Raw genomic sequence first — 24181 nt, forward strand, 5'->3', positions numbered from 1 at the left:
GCGGCACCGTACCATTCCTATCTTTAACAGTAATATGGCAGCGTGCGCCATACATAGCTGTTGAGAGGGGCGGCGGCGTGTGCCTAGTTTGTCGTGTGAATGTAGCCTAATGGAGCATGTACCTAATATTTATTATCCTCATAACATGAATGAACACACTATTCCCCATATAAAACAACCTTTATATAGTCCCTTGAATAAATCATAGTATGTACAGAACCCACACTCCAGACCCCCTGCACTACAGCACCTGGCTAATTTATATACACACCAATTTATTTATAACAGCCCCCATATAGATACTTCCCAAATTACATTATGTACAGTTATCCACATAAGGCCACCCAGTTTTATTAAAATCCAGCCCCTATATGCACATCCTCCATAGATTTATAGAGAACAGTTTCCCCTAGTAGCCCACAAAATACACAGCCTCCCCCGGTGGCTCACAGTCCACACACAGCCACCCCCAGTGGCCCACAGTATAAACAACCTCCCCCAGTGGTCCACAGTATACACAACCTCCCCCAGTGGCCCAAAGTATACACAGCCTCCCCCAGTAGCCCATCATATACGCAGACTCCCCCAGTAGCCCACCATATACACAGCCTCCCCCAGTAGCTCACAGTACACACAGCCTCCCCCAGTGGCTCACAATACACACAGCCTCCCCCAGTGTCCCACAGTATACACAGCCTCTCCCAGTAGCCCATCATATACACAGCCTCCCCCAGTGGCCCACCATATACACAGCCTCCCCAGTGGCCTACAGTACACACAGCCTCCCCCAGTGGCCCACAGTACACACAGCCTCCCCCAGTGGCCCACAGTATACACCGCCTCCCCCAGTGGCCCACAGTATACACCGCCTCCCCCAGTGGCCCACAGTATACACCGCCTCCCCCAGTGGCCCACCACATACACAGCCTCCACCAGTGGCCTACAGTGTTTACAGCCTTTCCCAGTAGCCCACCATATACACAGCTTCCCCCAGTAGCCCATCATATACACAGCCTCCTCCAGTACCCCACCATATACACAGCCTCAACCAGAAGCCCATAGTATACACAGCCTCCCCCAGAAGCCCACAGCCTCTCCAAGTAACCCATCATATACACATACTCCCCCTGTAGCCCATCGTATACACAGCCTTCCCCAGTAGCCCACAGTATACACAACCTCCCCCAGTAGCCCATTGTATACACAGCCATGACACAGCTCCAGTCCCTGCGCTCCCCTGCAGCTCCTCGGCTTTTTCCAGCTGTCATTGTGTGTGCTGCACCGCACTGCCTATCAATGACATTGGCATGTTAAAGGCGCTGGTGTAATAGATTTTTCAGGTAGTGTGGACTAGTACTACCGGCGGCGATGCGCCGCCCCCTACAAGGGTTCGCAATCTGCAGCCTTCGTCCTGCCTCATGGCAGATGTGGCCCTGTTTGGGGAGTTACCAGAGAACCCCCCACCACACACTTGCTATAGATTCACCGGCTGTCACACTGTGCAAGGAGCACTTCTGCTCTCCCACTGTGTGCAGAAACATCCTCTACTGTTACACCACTGAGGGAGGAACAGCCTATGAAACAGCAGCAAGGTGGTGCTCTGGTAACACTCCTGTATACCAATGGTTCAGGGCCAGATTAAAGGAGAGGCTCCTGGGGCTCTAGGGGCACTTTCACTTTTTAAGGGGCCCCCACCAGTTTCCAACAGTCAGAGACTCAGCTGTGTCAGTGAGACACAGCTGCCATCGCTGGTGGAGTTTTCTGATGCACTGTTTTGGTGGCAGCAGGTTGTGATGGGACGCCGGCGGCGAGCAATGACGTCAAGCTGTCGGCGTCCGATCACTACATGCTGCCGCCAAAACAGTGCATCGGAGATCTCCCCCAGTGATGGCAGCTGTGTCTTCAGTGGATGGCGGCTGCCTGAAGAGCGAGGAAGAGCCTGCAGCGTTGTGGGATCACTGGAAGGGAAGGTGAGGTAAGTATGAAGTTTATTATTTTGTGGCCATTTTCTACAGGGGTCCGGTGGCTATATACTACAGGGGTCTGGCAGGCTATATACTACAGGGGTCCGGTGGCTATATACTACAGGGGTCTGGCAGGCTCTATACTACAGGGGTCTGGCAGGCTATATACTACAGGCCGGCTTCTCTCACCTCCCCCGGCTCTAGCGGCGTCCTCCGCAGCTCCCGCGGCTCGCCGTGCGCGTCCACGTCTCCTAGGGTGCGCGCACGCTGGCTCGCTAGGATTTAAAGGGCCAGCGCGCCAATAATTGCCGCTGGTCTGATTTAAATTCCAGCCCCTTCCTATTGTTCTTGCCAGATCTTCAAACTTCCCTGAAGAGAAAGCTCCCGTTATTCCTGTGATTCCTGTGTGCCAGTCCGTTCCTGTGGTCCTGTGTTCCTCTGTGCCAGCCCGTTCCTGTGGTCCTGTGTTCCAGTCCATTCCTGTGGTCCTGTGTTCCTGTGTGCCAGCCCGTCCCTGTGGTCCTGCGTTTCTGTGTGCCAGTCCGTTCCTGTGGTCCTGTGTGCCAGTCCGTTCCTGTGGTCCTGTGTTCTTGTGTGCCAGTCCGTCCCTGTGGTCCTGCGTTCCTGAGTGCTAGCTCCTGCGATTCCTGACGTGAGTCCTGTGTGCCTTCTTGTGCTATTCTCCCGCTGTCACCCCGGGAACAGACTGTCTCCTGTGTTACTACCTTGGCAGCCACTGCGAGCTAGTCGCACCTGTGGAACGACCTGGTGTTTACCCACCGCAGCAAGTCCATCCCGCTTTGCGGCGGGCTCTGGTGAACACCGGGTTCCAATTAGACTCCGGTCCCAGGTCGGCTAGTACCACCTCCCGCGGTGGTCCAGAGGGTCCACAGACTCCCAGTCGTGACACCTGTGACTGCAGGAGGAGAGGTCTGAAAAGGAGGCCTCCGCCACCTCCCTCCTAGCAGGCTCCGCTGTGCCACAGGAAGGAGACACTGCTGGAGGGTCTGTCCTGTACACTGTTCTGCAGAGGGGGACACTTAAGAAAAGCATTCTTCTACCTGAAGGAGAGCAGAAGAGTCTTCAGCAGACACTGCAGACAGCAGGAGATAAGGTCCAGCTTGTCCTCCACTCCCCCAGTGTCTGCATTAACCCTTCACTGCCCTGTGTGTATGAGCTGACCGGTGTCATGTAAAGGTGACCGGTTTTGTATGTTCCAGGCAGGTCTTCTTTACAGCATGGAAGTCCCTTATAAGGCCGTGGTCACACCTTCCACTTGCATTCATAACACGATGCTAGCGCCTCTTCTGATCTCATATGCGTTTCCATATGCATTGTTTAAATGCAAAACACCGGGCCTGGTTATCAATTGTATGCATTTCCCTGGAAACGCAAATGCGATCAGCCGAGGCCCGCCCCTGTGCGCTATGAACGCAAAACAAGCGGAACATGTGACCGTGGCCTAGGTCCCACACCACGGCCCTGCTACACCTGACCGACGCGGCCCTGCTACACCTGACCAACTCACCTCTGCTACACCTGACCAACTCACCTCAGCTACACCTGACCAACGCGGCCCTAGTACACCTGACCAACTCCATCTGCTACACCTGAACGACGCGGCCCTGCTACACCTGACCAATACAGGTTCCAAACATTTTGCCAAACATAAAAATTTTAATAAAAAGCAATCATTAGGATGTACAATCATGAAAACTGTATTGATGGAAACATCAAAAAAATATACTTTAAAAATCTCCGTAAGTATGAAATAGTCCTACATATATGTTAGAATATTTGGTATCGCCCTGATCTTATTGACCTAAAGATTAAAGGGGGATATCCTATGGAGTGCACAGCAACAGCCGTAAGACAGCCCACAAGAAAATAGCGCATTTGAGGATTTTATTTTGTGAATTGCCCTGCAAATCAATTTTCTTTCCACTTTTCTGGTACACCCAATGTATCCCCCTCTACAGGTCACAGGGGGGGCGTCTTTCTGAGGTTCTCAGGCAGCAGACAGGGTAGCTGCACCCCGGCGCATGACACATTCTCTCCTCATCATCTGAGGTGAATAATACACACACAAGCAGTGACATGCTGAGGGTAAACGCCTACACACCAGCTCAGTATTTTTCCATGTGTGAACATGGTCTTATTGTATATCTGCATGTAACCCCTCAGTCTCCGTGCTGTAGCCAGGCTGCGGTATCATTACTATGCAGGGCACACACACTCCCGCCCGCTCCATTATTATGGATGTCCCCCTCAGCCCGCGGCGGTGTCTCTTTCATGTCAACATGTGGAGGATGCTGAGGGCTCCGCCTCTTCCCAGCCTTCTCCTCAGGGGGGCGTGGCAAGGAGCTGAGGGCTGTGGGTGTTGTCCCTTTTTGCTGCGCTCATTGGACAGGACGCGACTCCTAAATAAGGATATTTGTACCTTGTTGGGCGGCGTCAGTGATAGAAAAGACTAGAGTGAGGCTGGTGCAGAGCGGAGCGAGGATCGGGGGAGGGGGCCCCATACACATCATCAGCAACCACATTATTATTACTACACAGTCATCGGTGCAGCTCAGCACCTCATCTGTGCGACCTCATTACTACCCCCTATAGCGCCGAGAGTCCTTGTCCTTCCCACCCCCTGAAGAAGCAGAGGGCACTTGGCCCTGGCACTGTGGAGCACACTGAGGTGGACATTTGCTATTATTTGCATCCATCCTAGGAGGAATGGCGATGGATTTCCTGGCTGGATGCGCAGGAGGTGAGATTTGCCTATGATCAGTCATTGCTGTCATTGCTATCCGTATGATCAGCCATTTCTACATATATGAACAGTCATTGCTCTCAGATCAGACATCGCTACCTATCTTGAGATCTGTGTGTGGATATATATATATATATATATATATATATATATATATCTCAGTTACCTCATTTTAGATCAAGATTGTCAATTGTAGAGGTTGCATCAAGTGCATATGAGATTCCCCTCCTTCATATTAGCTGGATTATACAGAGGTTTATGGCTAGAAGTCTATAGATTTACACAAGGCGCCATCAACAGATGCTTAAAAACATGACATTACAATCTTGCTGAATGTTACATTGTAGACATCTGATCTTTTTTATATATAGTGTATAAATATTGATTTATTTTTTTTAATATGTAGACTCTACATATTACCTACATTACTCTACATTGTAGAGAATACAGCAGGAGATATACACAATATGTAGATGAAATATATGACACAGGGAATTCTGCAATAAGATTAGGCCAATGCATGGCAGGGTAGAATTGATGCCAGCTACATGCATAAGTCTGTAATGACTTTTTGGGGTCAGCTGGTGAATTATTGCTGGTATGGCAGTGTGCACACTGTATCAGACTAATGGTGATAGGAGTATACACTGCATGGGCACTAATCTGGGTAGATTTGATACCAAAGGCCTGCTCCTGGTTTACACTGTATTGTAAACTAATCTGCTCATAGGGCAGATTTACCAAGATTCACAAGATTAGGGATAAGATAAAAACGTGCCATGTTTTATACATTCATTACAAAATTACATTTTCATATATAGCGCCATGGTATTCTACAGCACTTTACAGATCATGGGATCACAAGAGCTTACTGTCTTACATGTTTTGAAATAAATATATTCAGTGTGCGGTTGAGGATTACTGGGACAGTCAGTATGAATCACCTGCAGACCTCACTTCCTTTTTCCTTTGCAATCTGCTGCACTGTGGATTAGTGAAATGCCATGTTACATGTGAACAATGGGCACGTTGGTTGCTGCGCGCTCTTCTACCGCTATACACAATGAAGCAAAGGACTATGCGGCAGCAGTAAGGATGTGCCATCTGATTATTTATTAGTGTCCTACTGACACTAAGAGGAAGATTGCATCATATTTGTGTTCTCACATATGATTAAGGTAGATAGTGCACATCTGCATGAATATCACCAAGGTTTATTGTATGTGCATTAGTATCATGGCCCTTAATCTTGACACTGTATAATTTATACTGTATAATGTATATTGTGGGCTTTTAAACATTTTTGCAAAAGCCATTTTCATAATCGGTAGTCTGTCTGTATTTTGGAGTTATGGGGAAAGTCACAAAGGGTAGAGGGCAAACAAACAGGTTATTATAGGCAGATATCAGTTGACAGGGCTGACGGCAGCACTGGGCATACCTGGGCAAGTGCCGGGGCCCAGAGCTTCTGGGGGGGCCCACATAAGGCTGTACATAATAAATCCATAGGGGTTGAGTGGGGCTATATATTTAATAAACATGAGGGGGCTGTTTAGTATGATAAACTAGGGAATAGTTTAGGGAACAGGAGACTGTTTTAGCTTCTGAATTTTTAATGCGCCCACATGAATTCACTGCAAAGGGGCCTATTGAGGCTCTTTTGCCCAGGGGCCTACAGAAACCTTGAGCCGATCCTGATTGGTGAGATGCACTTTTTATTAAAGATATGATTCCATCTTGGGTTATAGAATACCTGTTATACAAATTTTGCATTAAACATATGTTGTAAGATTTTGGTGGAGAGATAAATATGTCAGTAGTAGTAAGTGGGAGCAGCCATTATCGGGGTATTCCATTTACTCACAGCCGCAAGTTCTGTAGGTTGAGCCACTATGGAACTCCACAGCAGATGTGCAGGTTGCAGTTACATCTATACCCTTTTATCCAAAGCCCAGTCTGATAACCCAAATTATGAGTTTTGTATGTTCTCTACATTAAAACGGAAGAGGATTTTGGTTTGAGGATTTTGGTGGAAAATGGTTCTAGAACCATAGAAGAACTATGGTTCTTATTAAAGCTAACAAAATATTTGCTGGCTGCGAAGAGCGGTAGTGGGTTCTAGGTGAGATATAGATGTGTTTGGGTTTGCTCCAGTCATTGTCTCAGTGTGCATTAAACAAAACTTCTACAGGATTAGGAACATATGTCTGCCCACTTTCAGAAATGGCGCTTCTATAGTTCTTTGGATTGTACCTGGTATTGCATATCCGCCATATTGAAGCAAATACAGTATTCGGAAAAATTTCAAATATTTTGGTGCATTCTGCCTTTAGACACTAAATGCTTAAGGCAATATGTATGCATACATCATCAATGAAAAGTAAAATATTCTAACTCTGTAATGTGAAGGTTTATTAGTTGAGTAATAATGTATCAATAGCACTATCATGTAAATAGAGGTCTAGAAGACAAAAATGGTACTGAAGTTTGTAATTTGAATGATCCCCTTTGGTGTAGATGGATCCAAGTTTAGACCAGTTTCATGTGAATCCAATTATTTTAGTTTGTTGGTTGCAATGGGAGCAATACCAGAAAAGCACACAGATGCTCTGCACAGTTGCGGCATGTTTGTCTACAGGAGGGGGGAATGCTCTGTTAACTGTTTAACGCAAGAGTAAAATAAATAACAATACCCATCTCTGGCCCTGAGGCTGGGTTCACTAGATGGGTCTGCATTCCATTTCTAAATGGTTTGCAATTGTATAGGGGAAAATGTCTGAAAGCGAATATGGGGACATGCATTGTGTCACATTCAACTTATTATTAACTTGAAAGGGCAAACACATGTCCCTATTTTGGATGGGTGGGGGAATTTATTTAACCAAGGAGCTGTGAAAGGAATGATTCTATAGAACACTTGTCTTGACTGGGACTATAAGTGTAGGTGACGAAAAAGGGTCCTTCCCATACAGATTTTTCATATGTGCCAGACATGGGTCAAAAACATGCAAATGAATATATTAGAGCACATCCACAAATATCTGTAGGAAATGGACTAGTGCAGTATAAGGGTGTGTTCAAATGTGCCATTTTTGGATGCGTTTTTCAACACATTTTAGGAACAAATGTGTCTAAAACGCATGTAGTTAACATGTTACCATGCTTTTGGCTGCTTTGAAAGTGTTTTTCTTCATTGCTAGAAGTGTAAGCAGCTATGTACCAATGTTAACACAGCTGCTTACACTTACATCAAAATTGAAAACTCTTTAAATGCAGACAAATGAATGGGAACATCTAAAAACCTAAAAATGTGTCTAAAACTGGCATGTGTGACCATATCCAAAGGCTGAATACAAAAAAACATATTTTTGGGCCTTCTCATCCTCATTCAGTGGGATGGCTATGGATTTCATGGATCCCTTGTATTCAGCCTGAGAATGTACATGTGCGTCTATGGGTATCCTATTACTGATTAAATGTAGGAACAATAGTGTTGTATAACTTTATTCCATATGTGGCTGTGATTATAATGTCCAAGCAAAAATTGTATCTTCATGCAGGCCTAAAGGGTACTAGGACATCAGCTTTTTGTCAGGAGAACTGTCTAACAAGAGTTCAAAGGGGTTAACCATTGAATGTTGGAGCATTGGTCAGCTGAGCAGCAGTTGCCCTGGAACAGCTGATCAGTGGAAGTGTCAGGTGTTGGGACCCCTGCAGTTTGTGTGGGGGTCACACAGAGGCATGTAATGGGCTGCACACAGTGCGTCACTGTACAATAACATCATGGGAGCTGCTGCAGCGTGTACCAGGTGGCTGGAACTGTAGTTGAGGGGAGAGGTGTTTGTTTAGTTTAAACATTTGGGAAGTAAAGTGGCTTTTACTGTCCGACATCCACTGCTCTTGAATATTTCCATTCCAACAATGTGTGGTTTAAGGGCTTCTCTATTTAGTGGTATTTCGTTGCTATTTCAGTATTGCCCAGAACATTCACTCCAACTGCAATTGCTATTAACATGAGAAATCTCTGCTTGTTTTTCCGTACAGGGCTCATGACTTGTAGAACCTGTTTGTTTACGCTCTAATGGGCCCAGGGATCTGAAGGAGATCCCTAGGACTTGCGTTTCGCTCACACCCCCAGATCAGACCAATCACCGTCTCCAGGATAGAGTTCAGATGACATATGGAATACACTCCACATGCCTATTATGCATAGCTATGAGTGTATTTAAGGTCACAGTGTAATGTCTGTGCATGCCTTTACTTTCTTGGTATTCTATATCATACTTTCTTGGTATTCTATATCGTGCTTACCTAGAATTTCTGTTCACAAAGTATAATATGTCATGTTAAAGATGGGCTATATGAAAGCCATGGAGAAGCAGTAGAGCTCATTCTCTTGTTGGCTTCTAGCTGGGTAATCATTTGGCCAAATCAATCTTTGTAGATTTTAATTATTTGTTTCAGCCAAATCATAAGTCGGATATAAGGCCACTTTCACATGAGCGTTTTTCATGTGTGCGTTTCTGAGGTGTGGGACTTGCAGTGCACTCTGACCCATTGAAAGTCTTAGGCCCCTTTTACTCGCATCACGTGCCGCTTGGATCGCACGGCGCGAATGCTGCAAACCGCAACTGAACTGACATGCTGAGTTCAGTTCCGGTTTGCAGCGCTCGGGCCATGCGATCCGTAGTATAAGCGCAGTTTTTCTGCACAAAAAAATGTGCTGAAAACCCCCTCCTCTGCTTATACAAGAGTCTATAAAAAAAATAAACTTGCATACTTGCCTTCTGGTGCTCCCCGCGGCTCCTCTTCTTTCTTCTCTCTGCGCGTAACAGCAGGCAGAGAGGCGTCCATGTGCTCTGCCCTCCGGCGCACACTATGATGCGGCAGTGTCGCCGCTAATGACCTCATAGTGTGCACCGGCAGACAGAGCGTATGGACACACCTCTGACAAGTAGAGAGAAGGAGCTACGTGGAGCATTGGGAGCGCTGGAGGTTAGTATGTAAGTTTATTTTTTTTTTTAAACACTGAGGGGCTTGAGGGTAAGTTATCAGTAGAGGTGGGGCCTGGCTGCATCAGGCATTTCAACTGGGAGGGGGGTGGGGGGCTGGTTGCGTTTCAGTACTAGGGATGCTGTGACCGATGAGGCTCATACTTGAGTCAATAAGTTTTCCCAGTTACACATACGTGTGTTTATGTATATAATATATATATATATATATATATATATATATATATATATATATATATATATGTATGTATGTGTGTGTTATAGAATAGTAAAATTGTATTCCATGTTCAGAGGTGCAATTTTCTTTGTCCATAATATTGTTTTTCACCTGCAGTCTTTTTAATTTTATTTTTTTTATTCATGATTCAGTGTACAAAGAGTTAAAGTCGCTGACAGACTGTAGTCTGGCACTCATGACTTTTCTCCTTCTACAAGGTAACATGGAGTAAAAATAGCACCTCTAGTTCAGCTGGATCAATTTCCACTCTCATGTTGTCACATAACCGCTTCTGGATTAATATTAATGGGAGCAATGAAAAGCAAACCAGGAAATGCAATAAGGTGTCATCTTTACCCCAAGTTCTTAGAAGGATCATGAAAATCCAGATAATGACATGCATGAATGGAAAATTAAACGACTTTAGAGTGTGATTGGTCATTACCATTTCCAGTTCATACATTTTGGTGACTTAAGGGTAAACCATTGTTAGTTACTGTAAACATGTAACATTTTAAGATGCATGTAGCAGTTTCTTGGGTGAAGTGGACCATGTTCAGTTGGACAGGACAATCTGACAATTGTTCTTTTTTAGGGTTGTCTGACAGGGGGTCAACTGACCTACCAGACGGCAGACTTTACTCCTGATGTCTCTGTATGTGGTGCATTCACTGTTGAATGACCTATCTTATCTATAATCTTTGAAAGTAGTCCTTAGATTTACATTGGATTAAACTTTGCTCTCTTATCTTCACTGTATAGTCCACATTGTCCTGTGCTATGGAGTCAACATGGTTAACCTATAATTATTGCATATATCCCTTGTATGCTTATTATGTGCAAACTGTGCTTGTGTCATCCATCAGGAGGGGTAAGGGGCTAATCTGCTATCTACATCTTTTCCTGTTCATAGACAGTAGATGAAAGGTAGCTAGAGCATTGATGACTAAGTAACCTGCAATGACAATTACCTTGAGGACTATAACATGTATTCTAATGACGTGTTCTTCCCACCACATCCCAGGATTGCAGTGACTTGTAGGGTACTTTTGGGGTTTACCTAGTTGAAGACCCTTATAACTATCTCCTTTGTCCATTGCCAGTCTGATAGAGCCTTTTATGAGCGTTGTGATTGTAGGACATAATTTACACAACAGACTTGCTGGTATTACAGAAGTCTTCAAAATGACAATACCTTCTTATTTGGTTAGTTTAAGCTATTGTAGATGATCATTTTTGTTTGAGAGGACAGTTGCCCAACAAATATCCAGGTCAATAGTGGGTAATGGTAGGATCTGGTGCAGTGAGCAATAATTGATTTTATTACATTTTTCATGTGATTGTCGCTGCGTAGTCTATACAACCAGATATACAGTTCTCAGAATCTGATTTTAGTGAACCTTGGGCAGAAGATAAGGACACTATCTGTACATAGTAAACCTAGTGAACCTTTTCTGTGAATGAAGAATGTGCGCTGCTGTGACCATGACTACGGATTGCAATGTAACCATTGTTGAGGTTAATGTATCTGGGTATGGTAAGCGGGGAAAAACCACGTCCTTCCTATCGGAGCCCTGTAATTATCACAACATATGTCTGTTGGACATGACATGTGGACAGACTTTAGCAAAACTTTGCGGCCACTGTGGAGACCCATCTAAATGATAAGACTGCTCACAGTGATGTGACCATGAACACCCAGTAGTTTTTGGGTGATGTACTGCCCATTGGCCACCTTAGATTTTTTTTTTGCAGCCACTTTAATCTGTACAATAATTACTCTTTTCCTTTTGTTTCTTTAGGTGCAGCTGGCGTATTAGTTGGACACCCGTTTGACACTGTAAAGGTGGGTTACATTACAACAATTATACATGTTACCATTATGGCAAGCACAGATGTCAAATATTCAGGGTGTCATTTTCATAATTTCGCCGCATACCTGACAACCTGGATTTGAGCATTACATCTATTTCTGCTACATATAATATGGTGTGACCAGTAAATTATCAAGATATAACAAGCAAAAGTTGTGTAACATGAGCGCATTTTTCAGGCTGACTTCCGCATGTCTGTGCTAGGATACAATCTGCCACCTTCTGCACAGGGCAGACTATATCCAGGAGGTTGGATTGTTCTTGTGTTTTATGACATAATCTAAACGATGAAAAAAGTATAACCATAAATGGATTCAAGAAGAACTTGTTTGCTACAGTATGAAGGTCATCATAAGCTCCCCTTACAGACCTTACAATAGCAATTCAGTCAGGCAGACCGTTCAATCCATCACCAAGACTTCTTTGTTGCCCAAAAAGAAAAGCAGTTTAAGAGTAGCCATCTAAACACTAAAGTTGGCAGATCCAGATTTAACAATTGACTTATTTGTGACTTGGAACATACAATATATACTACATATAGTAATGAATAACAAATGATCACTCTTCGGATATCTTCTCTCTGTCCTCCTATCAGCATGTAATTGATCGGAACTCATTATTATCAACAGCATTCTGAATTTGGGTAATTTTGCAGTACTTTCCCCCATTAGACTGGAATGGGCTCCTTTATAATATGCTGTTATGCATGTTCACTATAGGTATACACAAAAAGGTATACAAATGTAACTCTCCAAAAGTATTGGGCATGTAAAGGTTTTGGGTATTCCTTGTTGTTGGTAATTGGTCTTGTTAACATCTAGAGATCTTAAAATGGAGTGAAATTGAAATGGAAAGAAAAGTCTAAGTGCTCTTTCACATTGGGGGTGTCCACAGATGTCTCACAAAGCCATTTATTTCTATGGGTGTTTTGACATTGGCTTGTATTTTCACTGATCCGTTGTCCGTGGAAAAAATTATGAAATGTGTCCTAATTTTTTTCACTGATCACGGAAGGCAAGGGAAGTCTAAGGATCTGCAAAATAAACGGTTTTTCAGCCTCATTACTGAAAAAATGGATGCATCCAATGTTAAACCTTCAGTATTTCTTTTTCATGGAGAGACAATGGAAACAAAATGGAACGGATATGCAATTGAAGCTGAAGCATCAATGCCAGTGTGAAAGAGCCCTTCATTTGCAGGAGAATTGGTGGAAGAGTTCCAGATGATGACTGTTAGGCTGGATTCACACAGCCGTTGCCTGTCGTACCGTAGCACGGCGGGCACACAGCATTGTGTGGGGAGAGGAGGAGGAGGAGGTGAGTGCTGCTCACCCCCTCCCCTCACCATAGGGATATATGGCGAACGGCGCCGTATGCCGTGAAAAGATGGGACATGTCCTATCTTTTCATGGGGTACGGTGCTGCACCGTAACGCTCCCGTAGGGCGCCGTGCGCCCATTACCATCTATGGGGGACGAATATTGGCCGTATATATATGTCGGCCGTACATACATCCCCCATACGGCAGTGTGAATGTAGCCTTAGATTGGTGAGAAGTCATCAGTTGCTGCTTCCCACCAGTAAGACCTTGGATGGAATCGCTCCATACAACCCGGGAAACTACCCTGTTTGTAGTATTTGGTGGGGGCCTCCAGTGGAAGGGTAATCTGCTGGAATACACCTTTCGGAATGGGGAGCATTGGTGATGTGATTGCCCCTGCAGCTGGGTGAATGGTTGCTGAATGCTCCTACTATTTGAGGGAGTGAGTATGGTAATGGTGGTATATTGGGAAATTACTACTTAATTGTTGAAGTCTATCATGTCTTCCTAATGCCGTTACCTCCTCTTTTTATGTATTGTGATATTTGCCTTGTTGCTTTTAATTTCCTCTGCTCTCCAAGCTAGGGGGCGCCTTAAAAGTGTTACTTTGTTGTAGATGAACCCGTTTCGCAGAGCGCTCCCTGCCAGTAAGTATTTCCCAGGTGAATTCTCGTTTCTCTCCAACTGATTCTTTCTGAAATCATGTATTTTCTGGAACAATGTGGGGTAGATTTGTCAAAATTGGTGAAAAGGAAAAATGAAGGAGTTGCCATAGAAACCAAGTAGAAAAAGAAAACAGGAGAACTACAGTCTAATTGGTTGATATGGGCAATTGCTACAGCTTTCCTTTACACCAGGTTTGATGCATTTCCCCGATGCCTTCAGAATAAATTAAGACATTTTTAACTTATCATTGGATGTTGCTATATACTGTACAGTATAGATTCTCATCCTCTATGCTCACGTTTTATTGCAACTTTCCATCGTGTACTTGTGTCTGTCACCCGCTTTCCTGCATGCTTACCCTGCTTCATCATACCAATCTTTAGTTAATAAAACAACACCCTAAAGTTAGACACCCCAATTTACAGCAATGGTAGTGGCTTTTCCCGTTTCCTGAGCAGCACACCTACTTGTTAGGGTGCTAGCTACTGATCGCATATGTGATCATCTGAGGTCCACCCCTGGGCCCTTGAGTTTATAAACGCAACACAAGTGCCACGTGTGATGATTAATGTAGGTGCTCATCATGGCTGCCTTACGCAAGCACTTTGTGCCTACTACCTCCAGTTGTCCCATACAAATGAATGGAGTGGCAACACATATGCAAGACCTGTGTGTCATTTCTTTGACAAACGCAAGACCTCTTTACCATAGTCACACCTTACGGATGGTGAGAACCTGAGCAATTTATTTTGAATTAAGTATTTTTGTGGAAAAGAGAAATCGAAAAGCTTTATACAAACTATTATCTACCATATAGACCAGCCTATGGTTGCAACCTTGATAATGCGGAGGATGATGTTTATGACACGTGATGCACTTTTAAGAAGGGGTGATATTTGCTCTGCGCTAGATGAAATCATTTGTGTCCTTGGCTTCCTGTCCTTGCATTTGTTATGTTTGTTTGTTGGTCGGACTGCAGAATGTTCTTCTGATATTTGGACTCTGTATGGAGTATTGACCTTCTCCCCTACCTATCAATCCATTTATTAGTAAGATGCCTATTAGACACTGTATATATATTCCTATCAATCGAAGTATGAATACTGATACACACACTGCACAAAATATAAAGGATCCTGCAAGAGCGGTGTGTGATCAATCTTAAAGAACTGTATGCAAATAAGCCTGCAGGGTTTCGGGCTCCATAGATGGAAATGGAGCCTGGAGCCCCCCAGGCTCATTTGCATACAGTTTTTCATCCTGGTGGTAGATGTCCTGTAAAGAAAATCTACTCACAAAATGAAGCATTATAAACCAGGCACACTTTACCGCAGTCATTATGCTTGAATCTATGATAAACATTTTATATTTGTTATCCATGGCCTCCTTCCTTCTAAAATCAATGTTTACAATTATGCTAATGAACCCCCTCCAAGCATATGAGAGCTGCCTCATGAACATGCCATGGATACCTTTGTTTTACAGAGTGTAAATTATCAAATTATCGCAATCCCATAAAATATAGGAACATAAATTGCTTCATCCTTTCCACTCCTTGCAGTAAAGAAGCAAGCCGAAAGCTTGTGGCTAAAATTATCGGCTGCCTTACAGAAGAGATAAGGCCTCTACGAGCTCCTGATAGCAACAACTGGTCCAGTTCACATGCAATGAACTCGGTTGAATCTTTTTATGCCTAGGTGATGTAGCACAACTGACCCTATAGTTGGAGAATATATGACTGGTGATGCAGTTAACCCTTGTAGATCCAGTCTGGATGCCAAGCATTGCTCTTCAGCTGTGACTGGCTGATGAAGATTAAGAGGAAACCTTGATATTGCACAACTATTTGTTATTGTTCCCTTGAGGAATTTCCGTCAGTTGACTCCTCGCCTCCCCCATACACCGCCTCCTATTGGTGGTGAGGAAGGCGTTTTCAGAGATAGTGTCAGGGCATGGAGATTATAAGCTGGACATAATACTAGGTCTTTTATCTGTTATATTAATGTTATTTAGGTTTCTTCTGTTTGGCTCCTGTAAAAGAGATTTGGGTTTATGTGGGACAGTAAAGTGTTCCCTGTAAAACTCAGATGTCCACAACTCAGGCAGACTTCTCATATTCTTATCTGTCAATAAAAGTCCATACACTGAAGGAGGATGCTTTACTGGATACAAATGGGTGCAGAAAAAGCTGTCAATATCTGTGCATGGCAGACGGCAGGACAGGACTGGGCGGAAGAAATGCGACTCCTAAGCAAGAAAAGTGGGGTACACATGCTTTCTGCAAGTCCTGGTAGTAGTTAAACAGCTTGGTAAACACATTTCATGAGTCCCAAAGTAAAATGAAGTAGGCTCGCCCACCTTTTGGGGAATATTTAAAGAAAAAGCGGCACAATGCTAAGCAGGTACTCAAGTATGGCAGCACCTTTACTGGTGATGGTCACCTGTGAATAAACCAGCACAATGGGGGAAATTTATCATATGTTTTTTGGAGCAAAACTTTTCTAGCTGCCCATAGCAACCAATCAGAGCTCAGCTTTCATTTCCCCACAGATGTTTATAAAATTAAAGCTGAGTTCTGATTGGTTTCCATTGGCAACTAGAACAGTTTTACCTCAGAAACTTGATAAATCTCACCCACTGAGTGTTCAACTAAGGCTTGGAGTACTGCCATTTTTATTATATAAAGAACTGGTTAAAAGGGTTTTACACCAGGATTTACCCCACTAAACTACTAGTCCTTCATAGTGGGTATGAAATGTCTTTTCTAGAATTCCCCACAAAGTCAGACAGATATGACCCTCTTTTCACATGAGGGGATAAGTTTAGTGGTTTGCAGGTCCTATATTAATAAATGTCATTTCTAATCAAACTGGATGCCTGCAACCACCACTAGGGGGAGTTCAGTACATAGATATTGAAACCAATCCTGTTTAAGTAATGGTGACTACCTGAAAATGCATCAATAAACCTCACAAAGACATGACAAGATTGAAATAGCAGTTACTTTGAGGCCTGTAAGCCATGGAATTTCACATGGTCCTGTAAAACACTGAATGCCCAAATTGTTAGATTTCAAAGGAGATCAACATTGCCCAGAGCTCCGAGACTTATGAAGGCAAGGTGCCAATGCATCTACATCCCCCTCCACTAAGGAGATCATTGACCTTTTAATGTAATAAGTAGCAACAAGTTATTATTTACTCATGGAACTGAGGCTATAAAGAAATAGTGAGCATCAAGGGTTACAGCATTTACCTTTTACTCCATTCTCACTACACTCAGAGGAGATGGCACTGGATATAACTGGAGTGTAATCGCTTCTTACTGTGTACAGGTGATATACATACAATAGTATAGAGGTGTTAACCATACATAGAGATGAGTTACTTTATTGTATAGACCTGAGCAGCTGTACCTAAGCTGCTATTATAGAGGCACTCACCTCTGAGCCACTGTATCTAAGCTGCGTGGTAAGAAAATATATGCATAGGGACCCCAAGTTAAAAGTTTTATCTTGAGTCCCGTGAGTCTTTAAGGTGCGGCCTCCCGGCATTTGTGGATGTTTTGCATTGTTGAAATGCAAGATGTCGGGTGCAGGTTACTGATTGAATAGATTTTCATGGAAACCCATATGCAATCCGGTTGAACAGGGCCCGGTGTTTGCATTGAGCTTGTAAACGGAAAACAAATATTATGTGTGGCCGCACCCTTAGTGTTTCCCTTGTGGGGGCCCTCTTCTTCCCACAGACCCCTTAGCCACTACATGGTCTGCCTCCATGGTGTGCTACCTTCAGATACCAGACATATTGTACTGGTGATTGATCACTGCAATGTAGCCCAAGAAACTTTAGTGGTGAACATTAGATGGAGCATTTCCCTGTACCCCAATTCTTTTACCCCTCATTCTTGCTTTTGTAAATCCTATCGCTTGCTCCTCATATGGTTCATCTCATACCTGTGTCTTGTGTTCATTGCCAAATTTATTTTATTTTTCAATATGTTTTGAGCTGACAATGGAATTATTCTGATATGTTATGATAAACTCCTGTTACTAAACTCTTGCTATCCCATGATGCATTGCGCTGGAAGAGCACTTTTCATGAACACTGTTCTTTTTTTCTTGTAGGTGCGACTGCAGGTTCAGAGCGTGTCCAAACCCCTGTATAGAGGGACCATTCATTGCTTTCAATCCATTATCAAACAGGAGTCGGTGAGTGTTGCGTCTTTATACCGAATAGCCTGCGTATGTTCACTTTGGACCTTATTGAAACTCTGTGAGGAACACGCCCAGGGGACACAGCTGGCAGGAAGTCAGGTGACAGGTTCCCTTTAACTTGGGCTCTAGATCATCTAAGATGACTTATGCCACTGCCTGGGATAGACTAGGGGTCACAGTACTTGAAAAGGATCCTGATCTCCTGCTTAACTTCTCGGGGCTCTACTTTCCATTTTCTACTACCTCCATTATCATTCAGATTCTTCTCCATATCCAGCAGTCTTGTCACGGTGGTTGCTGGCCCATGTATCGGTGTGATGGTTTCGATAGTTGGAAGAATTGCATTTTAACCCATAGCTTTCCCTTTTTCAGGGTCGGACTGGGATGCCATGGGTACACCAGTAAAATAGATTCTGGGGCCCCACCAAATGGAACATGGGAATATTACATGCCCATTTTTAGGCCACACTGATGTTATGCATTTACAGTGCTTTTTATAATGTCTGCAAACACATCAGGCAAAATTCATGATTATTTTTAATCATGGTGAAAACACAGATGTGTTTTGATTTTATATTTTCAGGTTGTGTTTGAAAGTGTTAATGCTCAATACAAACACATAGTGAGCTCTGCATAAGGCCGTGTTCACAAGATGCAACTAAATTGGGTTTTGAAATTTCTTTCAGTGCATCCGAAATAGCCTCTTCCGGAATACAGATGTGTCTAGACCTAAATGCTTGCATCTATTTAGTTGCAACACTAGTGTAGTGTTTCATAAAAAAAAAAAATGTCACCAGCATTTTGGTTCAAACCACATATGCGTTCAGGGAGAAGTTATTTTGGATGTGTTTCAAAGCACAATTCACTTGCATATTGAACCTTTGGAATGGGTTCCAGAGGTGCCATCCCAGCACAGAGTTAAAGGAGTTGTCAGATTGTTTTTAAAATTCTTCAAGGCAGGCTGGGAGGGATTTTCAAAAAAACAAACCTGTACTCCCCTCCTCTGTCCCTCTTGGTGTCACCACCGTCTCGCCAGGCCGTGCTCCTGTAAACAAATGGCAAGACGGTGGAACGGGACACCAAGAGCGATGGAGGTGGTGAGTACAGTTGTGTGGGTTTTTTTTTTTAAATCCCTCCCAAGCCCACCTCCAGAATGTTAAAAACAATAGGGCAACCACTTTAAGGCACTTCCTTTAGTCCAAGGCAGCCCAGGACGTGCTTTAAACGGTGCTATTTTCAAGGGACACATCCTTGGCTGCAAGAACTACAGGAGAGCACAAAGGATTATCGTTGGAGCTCCTGCTCTGGGTCCCCTGATTCTTCCTGTTCAGGGGACCCCGAAGAGGAGCTACAATAATAATCCAAACTTCTGTCTTCTTTCTATTGTGTACTCAGGACACTCGATATGAATGAAAGCTGTGATAGAGCAGGGAGAAATAAGTTATTGTTTAAAATTTTCATGTTGGCAATTTTCACCATATAATCTCGCCATCATTGATCTAGGATAACCTACATTGAGTTTTTCAGGGATGCACTTCAAAGTTTCGTCTACAGCTTGATATTTTGTGGTTTCTTGTAGGCATGGGGACTCTACAAAGGAGTTGGATCACCAATGATGGGGTTGACCTTTATCAATGCACTTGTGTTTGGCGTACAAGGAAACACCATAAGATACCTTGGCTCTGATACTCCATTTAACCAGTTTCTTGCTGGGGCAGCAGCTGGAGCCATCCAATGTGTAATCTGCTGTCCAATGGAACTAGCGAAGACCAGAATGCAGCTTCAGGGAACTGGTGAGTACAAATCAAAATCCAAGAACTACAAGAATTCTCTGGACTGTTTGGTGAAGATCCACCGCAAAGAAGGACTAAGGGGGATCAACAGAGGCATGGTCACCACATTCCTCAGGGAGACCCCGAGCTTTGGCTTTTACTTCTTAACCTACGACTACCTCACCCGGTATCTTGGATGTGAGTTCAATGACAATTTCATCATCCCCAAGCTGCTGTTTGCTGGGGGAATGTCAGGAATTGTGTCTTGGCTATCAACTTACCCTATTGATGTAATCAAGTCACGACTTCAAGCGGATGGCATTGGTGGGGTCAACAACTACAACGGAATCCTGGACTGTGTCCGAAAGAGCTACCAAGTTGAAGGCTGGCGAGTTTTTACCAGGGGGCTGACTTCCACGCTGCTCAGAGCCTTTCCGGTCAACGCTGCCACTTTTGCCACAGTTACCCTGTTCCTTATGTACATGAGGTCAGAAAATACCATCAAAGAATGTGATGCTGTTCCAGCGATACAGCAGCCGACCAGCATGTAAAATCTGTTACCGAGTATCTGAACAATGTTGTGAAGAGTTATTTTTATATGGGTTGTATAAAGTGTAATGTACATAACTGATATGTATAATTGGTTTATAGGCATTTTAGACAAAAATTCATCTCGATTGTATTATACAATGTGGCCTTATTGGGATACTGTGCGATGGTGTGGAGGGAATTTTACTTCTGGAGATCCTATGGGATCTGCTGTAATGATATTGATAAAGTGATCTCTTATTAGAGATTATGAATTATTGGGGGAGGGGCAAGTACCAGCTCAATGAACTGTAATAGAGTCCTAAGTTGAATACCAGATGTATTGCAGATCCAAGCAGTGACATTAAACAGTATTATAATAGAATGAGACCTTTATAGCAGGGAGGACGATTCTTAGGTGTAGATTCCCCCCCCCCCCCCCCAAGCTCTGATAATAAGTTGCAATACAACTTTTTTTTACTTCTCTAGAACTGGTGGTGGTGCTCTCCTGTGATTTAGAAGGTGATCGCCACCTGAATGTGGAGATTTGGATTGAATGCTTGTGGTTTCGCAAGCTCCATGCTTGGAGAATTTCTGTAGGAAGACTCTCTAATCGTTAATTACAATGGGAAAGGGAGTTTTCCTTATGGATATAGCTGACCACATCATCAAATCCCCACATTTGGTGATTGGTACCACCCCATCACTGCAACGTCTGCACTTGTGGCTGCTAGTTTTTACTGATTTAGTAATGCTCCATTCCTCTATTACCATTGTTGGTAGAAGGTACATTTATGGATCAGGCTGCATTTATTACATACACAGAACAGTACAGTTGGACTATAGGTCACAATTTATGTTGTGTATTATGTGAATATAGCTTTAAGAGATAGTGAAAGGCTTTTAATGTCATATTTATATTTTTTATATACAATGTTTTATTTCAGTTGGTTACAGCTTCAGCTTGTTTTACTGTGCAATCTAAATTATGTACCCTCCACCCCTTCCTTATCAATCATTTTAAATGTATATTTCTTGTACAACATGAATTGTGAAAAATTATCTGTACGGTGCATTTAATATAATTTATGATGGAAGCCAGCTCACCGCCGTCCGGGACTGAATGGGTTAAATAAAGAGGTTTTCATGTGTTTAAAAAAAAAAAAAAAAAAAAAATATTGGTTATGGTTTCTGCTGATTACATGGCCTAGAAGAAAACCAATATGTAATATGGCGCCACCTGCAGAGTGACTTGCAGTACTACAACTATCAAGGGTGCATCAACCAGTTATTTATGATTTTTATTTTTTTTTTATATTTATAAATGGTTTCCACATGTACAGATGTAATTATTCTTACAACAGGAAATGGTGCCTGTATTGATCAATAAAATAACCTAGACTGTAATTCTTTACTGGCGCCGATTCCTGTGGATTTCTCAATTATTGTGTGGCACAAGATCATAACTGCAATAATCCTGTCTAAGAGGAGATGCTACTCGCTCCCATGTGCCATATTAGAGGGCGACTTCCCACTACAGTGCTCCATATTTTATATGTAATGCAATACTGCATCTGACCACATGGTGCGCTATAAACAGTAAATGGCATACTTTTTGGCATGCTGTGATAACCAGCAGAAACTTGTACAAGCAATGAGAATAGGGTGCACTCACCTACTGCAGGCGGTGGAATACATTGTGATGGGCTTAGTCTTGTCATTGCCTTCAGTGCTTGCATAAAAAGCAGTCTATAGATGCTGTATATCCACCAGGAGGGTACAATACATATTTTAGTTTGCTCACTGTAACATCGTTTCCTACTTCATTTAAGAGAAACTTTTTGTTTTTTGACTTTCCTTTGACTCTCAGCAGCATCGTCGATGGGTCTTAACATTGAAAGAACAATCGCCATCTATTAAGATTATTGTATGTACAAGTAGATATGTGAAATAAAAGGTTTCTTTTTCCAGTTTGTTTCTACTTATTTACGGATCCTCCTTGCTGTTATGTGAAGGAATTGTGGATTTACAAGCTGCAATAGAGCTGATGTGCAGGTAATGAAGCATCATCCAATGGAAAAGGGTTATATAAGGTGCATATATCACGGCTGGCGTTTCATCATGGCCACTATCTACACTGCTCAAAAAATAAAGGGAACACTGAAATAACACATCCTATATCTAAATGAAATCTTCTCATTGAATACTTTGTTCTGTTCAAAGTTGAATGTGCTGACAACAAATTCCGCCCCCCCCCAAAAAAAAAAAAATTAGGCTCAGTCCTGTGTGTGGCCTCATATCTGTGTAATTTATTCATATCTTGTTTTACACAGCAGTTGGCTGATTTTTAGTAACGTTAGATTTTTTATTTTTTTTAACAACCCAAAAAACAGGTTTGTTAAAGTCTTTAAAAAGAAATTTGTGCAACCCCAAAATCACACTTTGAAATAGGTTATATTTGCTGAAGTTTTTAATATTGTTATGCCACCAGAGTCTCACTAAAGCCTACTGCCACCTGATGGGCATTATAAAGATTCTATTGTCCGCTGTTGGTAGGTTGTGCGTCATTGGCCATCCATCACACGGAGCCTTACAAATTGCAACAGCTAGCACCTGTCTAAAAACAAGGAGCATGTCTCAAGGGATGGTTAGCCAATGTGGTCTCACTTCACCCAAGATATACCTGTGCCTGGTATAAGTCCACACCAGGGCCTGGTTGGTATAGGCGGCCGCTGGAGAGTTAAGTTTCATCCTACACGGCCAGGTGCAGTAGCCGGGAGGCTGAGAGAATGCACTGAGCTCCCAGCACTCCTCCTCCTCCCCCGGGCCGGCCCCTCCCCCTGTGTGAGCTGTGCCTTATGTCTCCAGTTAGCACAGGTGAGGTGCCCAGCCATCAACTCCAAAACGTGTGTACGTGTGTGTGTGTGTGTGTGTGTGTAGACAGAGTCTACATCGCTGCGGCCTTCCGTGATGTCCCAGTATCTCTACACTGAGCATCTACAGAGCAGGGACCAGTGAAGACAACCACTCCCATCATACAGTGAGTAAGGTCAGTGCACCGTATGATAGAAGACAGTCATCAGGGCTTGTATGTCAGTTTTGTGACATACAAGCCCTGAAATAATTGCAACACCTTGCAAATCGTCAGACATTGCGATTATATTGCTCCTCATGAAGATGCAGACAGCAGCGCCTGTGCCCTCGCTATAACCTGTGAACTTTCATGACTGAAAGTTTGCAGGTTACTAAGCAATTCCACACCTGTCTGATTGTAACCGATCTATTACAATGTGCGATTTGCACATTGTAATAAATAGATGATGTGGAAAATCCCCATATACTGCCATACTGTAGTATACTGTAGCATGGCAGTACAAGGTAGTATCAATCACACATTCCTAGGGTTAAAATACCCTAGAAGTTAAATAATATACAATAATATATAATATTTAAACTATAAATATCACAATATTTTTTTTTTGGCAAGGTGACACACAACCCAAGTTATGCTCTGTTTTTTGGCGAATTTTGACACGCCAAGCTGAAAAGGTTGCCCATCACTGGCATAGGCCATAGTCAATGCTTTAGGCCAGAGCATCTCTACCCTGCCATTCCATTGCTACTCCATTGGTGCAGAGTCAGGAAACTGCAATTTACTAGTACCCCAGAGAACTGACACAATAGATGTCCCCATTGTCATTTGCGTGCAGACTCACCTATAGAGGATAGTAACCTTTGGTGGGAGATTTATTTTTTTTTAATTACATCTCCTAAGCCATCCAGCACAAGTGCATATTGTTTGCCTGTATAGATCACTGCATTCAGACAAGACTTCTTCACTCTTCTAT

The 24181-nt window shown here is 43.2% G+C and overlaps 1 protein-coding gene across 3 annotated transcripts; it reads left to right on the top strand.

Moving 5' to 3' along the window:
- Positions 1-4409: 4409 nt before the first annotated feature.
- SLC25A29 (solute carrier family 25 member 29) lies at positions 4410-22303 on the top strand. Of its 3 annotated transcripts, XM_072116158.1 has the most exons (4): positions 4410-4725; positions 11760-11803; positions 17944-18027; positions 19613-22303. In XM_072116158.1, the coding sequence occupies exons 1-4, from the start codon at positions 4692-4694 to the stop codon at positions 20354-20356; spliced, it is 906 nt and encodes a 301-aa protein (XP_071972259.1). In that variant the 5' UTR covers positions 4410-4691; the 3' UTR covers positions 20357-22303. The 3 variants fall into 3 exon arrangements, with proteins under 3 accessions (XP_071972259.1, XP_071972260.1, XP_071972262.1); XM_072116159.1 differs by lacking the exons at positions 4410-4725; positions 11760-11803 and adding an exon at positions 11810-13813; XM_072116161.1 differs by lacking the exons at positions 4410-4725; positions 11760-11803 and adding an exon at positions 11810-13798.
- The last annotated feature ends 1878 nt before the right edge of the window (positions 22304-24181 follow it).

Source organism: Engystomops pustulosus, chromosome 7 (genome assembly GCF_040894005.1).
Source record: "Engystomops pustulosus chromosome 7, aEngPut4.maternal, whole genome shotgun sequence".
Taxonomy (NCBI): domain Eukaryota; kingdom Metazoa; phylum Chordata; class Amphibia; order Anura; family Leptodactylidae; genus Engystomops; species Engystomops pustulosus.

Bases quoted from the DNA above. Each gene is read 5' to 3' on its own strand.
- SLC25A29 (XM_072116158.1), top strand. From the start codon at position 4,692: ATGGCGATGGATTTCCTGGCTGGATGCGCAGGAG. The intron at 4,726-11,759 runs GTGAGATTTGCC...TTGTTTCTTTAG, and splicing joins CCTGGCTGGATGCGCAGGAG to GTGCAGCTGGCGTATTAGTT. The intron at 11,804-17,943 runs GTGGGTTACATT...TTTTTCTTGTAG, and splicing joins ACCCGTTTGACACTGTAAAG to GTGCGACTGCAGGTTCAGAG.